This window comes from Morone saxatilis, unplaced genomic scaffold (assembly GCF_004916995.1).
Source record: "Morone saxatilis isolate NCDOM2014 unplaced genomic scaffold, NCSU_SB_2.0 Contig12, whole genome shotgun sequence".
NCBI classification, from domain to species: Eukaryota; Metazoa; Chordata; class Actinopteri; family Moronidae; genus Morone; species Morone saxatilis.
This window is the reverse complement of record NW_023339674.1, coordinates 417,659-424,065: the sequence shown is the minus strand read 5'-3', so window position 1 is coordinate 424,065 and position 6,407 is coordinate 417,659. Positions and strand designations below refer to the sequence as shown.

The 6,407-nt window shown below is 38.8% G+C and overlaps 1 protein-coding gene across 1 annotated transcript in view; it reads left to right on the top strand.

Moving 5' to 3' along the window:
- Positions 1-6,407, top strand: part of patj (PATJ crumbs cell polarity complex component) — a gene marked incomplete in the record, with an annotated part of 80,891 nt that overhangs the window by 68,954 nt on the left and 5,530 nt on the right. The window contains 3 exon segments of the mRNA XM_035653518.1: positions 401-493; positions 937-1,035; positions 1,469-1,534. Coding sequence (XP_035509411.1) covers positions 401-493; positions 937-1,035; positions 1,469-1,534 — 258 coding nt within the window.

Genomic DNA, 6,407 nt, shown 5'->3' with positions numbered 1-6,407 from the left:
TGTCCACATACTTTTGGCCAAGTAGTGTACAGTCGTTCCATTATTCCATTATTTATTTAACAATTCATATATTTTCTGTTTTATGTATTATCTTATGTCGGTTTTGGTGAATCCCTTTTTCATTTGAACCATTTATTGATTGATTAAAGATATTATAATTCCTTTTCACTGGCCAATTAGAATGAAATAATGAATTACTCTGTGTTAATAATTACAGTTTGTTATTAATTAATGGGATTCTTCATCATTATTTCCCCATGTGGCTCTGAAGCCTCCAGCTGTACACACTGTGAGCAGTTCACTGTCAGCTTTAAGAAAATTTGACATTAAATCTTAATAAAAGACACGTTAATAAGACCAGAGACTCCTGTAGACTGACCTTTTTCTGTCTGTGTGTCAGACCGTCTGTCCAGCTCCTCTCGGTGTCTCCGCCCCCACAGACGGACCCCGCCACCCTGACAGCCTGACACTCCACCCATCATCCGACGCACCGGTCAGTTTACCTCAAATACTATATTTTACAGCAACTTGTCAGGTTTGTATTTAGTTTGTATTACAGCACATTCCACCATTAGGGGGCAGTATTCATGTGTAATTATAGAGGGATAAAACTATTTTCAGCCTGTTTCTGCAGGTTTCATCAGGTTCAATTTAAGGCTTTGAAACCATTATGAATTCAATTGAACACCTACTGTACATCCACACTGAGAAAAAAAGAAAAACAGCTTCGATTCCATGTTGGTTTGGTTTTATAATCATAAATGATAAATAAATGTTATTTTTAACACTCAAAAGTGAGACTGACAAACACACACAAGTTACATTATTAATCCAATCAGACCTGTCAAAATATCATCATATTTAAGACATTTTAAGGTGATTGGGTGGATTTTAGACAGTTTAAGACTCTCTGGTTAGTTTGGGTCTGTTGAACAGGATCAAACAGGTGACGAAGCCGAACAGAACAACAAGAACAGGAACAGAAGCAGCAACAGCGCCCCCAAGAGTCTGAGAGAGGCTGACACCCTCAAAAAGGTACTGCACTCGTTCACAGTTACACACAGTGGAGGAGGATGTCCACAGAGCTGCTACACATGTTATTACTATCATTATTATTATTATAACAGTGAGATGCATTTTAATATTATAGCTGTATTTTTAAGGGTCATTATAGGGTTTTAAAATCTCAAACTACAGGTACCTGATAAATGTAGTGCAGTAAAAAGTCCAATATGGTGGTGGAGTACTTTTTCCTCCACTTATTATTTTAATTAACACAGCGATGAACAATAATGTGCTGAAGTTTGTGGTAAATCTGACCTGAACACGTAAACATCATCAGTCAGTCTGTATAGAACAATAAATAGACCTCAGAGTTTTTCCTTCCAAATATCCCAGAAACCTGCTTCTGCTGACTGAATCAGGACGTGCGTGTGTGTGTGTGTGTGTGTGTGTGTGTTTCTTGCAGAGGTTGAAAGTTGCAGAGTCTCCAGAAAATGATCTTCAGGCTCAGAGGGTGTCGCTGGAGCAGCAGGTAAAGTAAAGACAGAAAATCTGAATCTACATCTGCAGACAAATAATAAATGTATTATTTTTTTATTTCCAACTTGTGAAGGAAAACAAAAAACAAGACAAAGTGATATTGAATCGAATAAACAATATCCTTATACACAAACTCAATGAATAAATCCTCATAACAATAAGTAATAATACACTTATTTATTCCTACATGTCTCTATTCATTATAAACTTCACATTTATTTACATAAATACACATTTGAACACATTTTGTACCTCTGGACAATATCAGTTCCACACAAATACGCAAAATCTTAGTAGTATGAAAAGTTTCTTTAAAATAAATGATAACCATTCAAAGGACAGTTTCTGTATATTACTGGCTGGTAAACAGTTTCTTGCTTTCTAGATTATTTCTATTAGATCCATAAACTTGAAAACATTTGACTTTAAGCAGTTTGTTAGTGTTAGTTCTTGAAATGTAATGTAAGAAGTGAATTAGTGATGAATCTCCCTCATGCACAAATCAAACAGTAGCCCGAGTTTACACATAATCCCTGATAATGAAGATGAAGCAAAAAAGAGCTTATTGTCAATATTGTAGAGACCCACCAAAATTTCATAAATCATGTTTTCTGAGGAGCTCAGAGGATTTCTGTTTATTCCTTCTGGGCGGATGTCTATAATCTATAGTAGAACAAAGAGGTATAAAAACATACCATGACACAGAGTTGTTATTGTTTGTATCTGTATTTATTCTGGTAGTTCTATATCTCAGTGTTTTTTATTGATCTCTCTTTGTAAGTCCTGGAGCACCTTCATCTTTTATCATGTTTGTCTCAGTTGTTTGTTGTCTTTATATATATATATATATATATACGCTGAACTGATGTGGTTTTAGGAGAAATAAAACAACCTTCAGCAGCGTGCCTTGTAAAACAACTGTGTGTATCCGAGCAAAAGGAAAGTCTTTTAGAGAACATAAATGGAGTCTTTGTTTTTACTACAATAAAAACCATCAATGAATACAGTAATCTATGTTTCACTTCAAACCAAGATAGACTTCCATTCATTCTAGAAATGTTTGTTCTCATCTTTAAGGGGGGCCGGGCGGCTCACGAGCATGATCTGTGTTACGTATCACCACAGATAGTCTCAGGAAGTCATCCTGGTCCAGTCTGATAAACGGATCCAGTCTGTAACCAGGATCCAGCTTGTAACCGGAATTTTCTCTCAGTGTGATCCAGCAGTGCACTACTTGAGTAACTGGACTTACCATGAAGTGATGAACGTGCAGATTTATTCTTAAGGACTCTTTAACAGGATTTTATTATGTTGTTATAATTATGAATACGCACATATTAGTTTATTATAAGAACTGTGTTTGTATTTATGGTCTGGAGGTGGTATTTCTTTTATATATAATAGATCAGTCCAGCAGTAATGTTGTATAAAGTAAATAGTAACTCGTGCGTTTTACTCAGATTGCGCGACAGTCTCCTGGGAGGCGTGTCTCGTTTGTCGTCTCTGTTTGACTCGACATGATCTGGTTTTCTCTTCTTGTCATCAGAACGTACTGTTGCCCAGCTTGCTACTAGCGCTCTCTCGTTTGACCACGCCCTCGGTATGATAATACACACCTACTGCCTGTTGTTCTCTTTCACATTACATCACCACACTCACACTCTACACACAGCACATACATCGAGTTCAGTTGACGCACACACTACTACCTACACTACATAGCACTCACACACACAGACACCTATACCACACTTTCTCTGCCTATCATTTTTGCTAATCAGTGTGCGTGATGTTCGTACTATCACTATCTCACATGGTGATCTGTCTGGTATTTAAAATAAATATCATAATCATCCATAGTAGAATATGTTCCTTTTAGGTCTTTTTATCAGAATATATCTGTCAAATTAAATGTGTGTTTTCTAATATTTACTACACCTTATTATGCAGTACATGATATTGGACCAAAAATCACATTACATAATATATTTTCATGGCCTACTTTTTGAGTATTATATATTATATTTTTATTTCTTGTTTTTATATTGCTTATATTTAAATTATGTTAAGTATATTTTTTTTATTTTTTACTACATTCCTTGTTATTATGAGTGCATGTATGTTTGCTAGCTTATACCTTTTATTAACTAGGTGCTAATGAATCAACTATAAAATAACTTAATCAACTAAAATTACAGGTATCAATATTGTTAAATAAATTAGTTGTTGTCAGTCAGTAAGTCCTTTCTTGTCTAGTTTTCAATATATACCTTTTATTTCACATCAGACTTTGACTAGCCCTTTTCTATATATATGGCTCTAAAAGTCCCAAAATATCACAAGAACACTTTCTTCACACCACTGAATGTCATCAAGTGACAACACTCAGTTTGCCATCATCTTCTCGCCAAATATAATTAGTCTGTTCTATTCTCCAGTAAAACTCACAAAAAAGTTCCCCTACCCTAACCTAGACGCTCAACCGTTCCTCCTGTTAGCACCTAGTACGGCCTAGTGCACACAGTCAGTAACACCACACACCACACACACACACACCACAGTGGCTGTTGTGTATCTGTGTGTTGTGTGTGTTTGTCCTTTACAGCGACCTCTTCCGACGATTACTCGAAATCCGAGCCCTCCTGCCACTCTTTTCTGCAAGTTCCACCGTTAAACAGGCTCCAGGTTCCTCTCGTCCCGGTAACTGAAGCCTCCGCTCACTCAGTACCCGTCAGGCGGAACCTTCGCCTGGCGTCCTGGCGGCAGGGCGGCCCGATGGCCTCCTCGTGGGACGCCCCGCGGAGGGTCCACCCCGTTCACCTTGCACACACACACCACACAACACGACACACACACCATTAAACCCACAGTCCTCCACTGAAGTACACATCTCAGTCTGTGTCCAGCAGGCGGGAGAACAAACCCAAGCTTAATGCACAGTACCTGCTGCTGTACCCACACGCGCGCACCCAAGTGACAGTACCTCACGTATCTGGTCTCCGCCCACACGCCGTCCGTCTCTGGCTGTGCTCCTTCTTCCATAACCCGGTCAATGGATCACTTATGCCCGTCTTTGGTTGGAGAGACCCAGAGCCGAAACATGAGGGAGACGAGAGTGTTTTCATAAGGCTGAACATCCTCTTCAATTACTGAGGAAACTCGCTGTATACTCAATCTATACTCTAAGACATATTGGTATTATATTATCCCATTAATCATATCAACCAAACCCAGCTATTTTCTGTGTAAGCTACTGTTTAGTCGCGAACAAACCAACACTCTCCCGTTAGTGGAAAAACAACAACTACTCTTAGTGCGCACAGCCAAAACAACAACTACTGTTAGTGAACAACAACAACCAACAACTACTTAGGCCTGGTTTAGCCTGGTTTTTGTGGAGTCTGTGTGTGGATGGTGTGTTCGTTAACATTTTTTACTATACACACACATTCAACACCAACACAAACCAACGGAACAAGGAATAAACAGCATATATCTTTACCCAGCTGTGTGCTCTCTTCCTCCCACTATACCTGGAGACCTAGTCCTGATCGACCTTGCTACAGATCGTCCACACAGCATCCTCCTGACAGGAACCACCGCCACAGGATGATGGGGTCTGAGGAGGAAGGAGCCGAGGGGGAAGAGCGGAGGAGGAGAAGATCAGTTTCCCTTTTTCCCCAACAAAAATTTCTCTGTTTTCTTCTACCCACAATTCTCTTTTTTTTTAAATTTGCAGAGGCACCAAACTGTTTGCTCCCCCTGTACCGTCAGTGTTTCTCTATCAGCCTGAGTAAACTAAGTGACACTATTTTATGGATGTCTTCCTATTCTACTTACCTCTTATTGATCAACAGTGACACAATAACTGCAGGAAGTTTGATTCAAATCCTCGTTGAATATTGACTCACACCGACTGGATCGCTACTTAACAAGCTTCCTTTTATTTTGTTCGCGACGGTCTTTGCGTTCTAGGCGTTTACTCAAAAGGTGAAGGCTCTCGGGATAAAGACTACATTCAAGTTAATAATAAATCCAGCTAGAAAATCTGTAAAATCTAAACTGTTAGAAATACATAACTTTCTTAGAAATGGCACCAAAAATTAATACGTGTCAAAAACTAATTCTGTAAGTTTAAGAATTCTACAATGTCTCAATGTAACACCGCATTATGTGAAAACATCTATCTGTACCTGTAAATAACTATAACCCATCGCTACTGGACTTATTCTAAAAAACATTTCTCTTTTTTATACATCACCAATCACATTTTGCAAATCTATAATTTTTAATTTAACTGGATCTAAATGTTACAATTCAAAAATAATACTGTTAACTTTGTAAACATTACTGTCAAACATCCAGTGACATCTAACAGTAAAAAGTATTAAGTTGCTGTAATTCTCTAATGGATTAGGTTTAATGGATGTACAGTTTGGCATTATCGTTGTATTCCTAGCAGAGTTTACCCTGTACTCTTATAGCTTTAATCAGCCTCATCTGCTTTTCACAGTTGCACAATATCTTTAAGTTAACATTTAACACAAGACGAAACTATGCCGTTGCCTTGTCTCGCTTTGTGTGTGTGTTTTTGCGGATGTGTGTGTGGTGTGTGTGTGTTGTGCTGTCTGTGGTGTGTGTGTGTTTTGATGGTGTGTGTGCTGTACCTCTGCTTGGCGGTACTGCAGGTCTGGGGCCTGTCAGCGAGGAGTCTGCTTGCTGTCTGTTTACTGCAGCCTGCCTGTGAGACTGCAGGACTGACACACACACACACACCACACACACACACACACACACCACCACACACCACCACACCACCCCACACACACAGCATGTTAGGATCTTTCTTTCGCCGCATGCAGAAG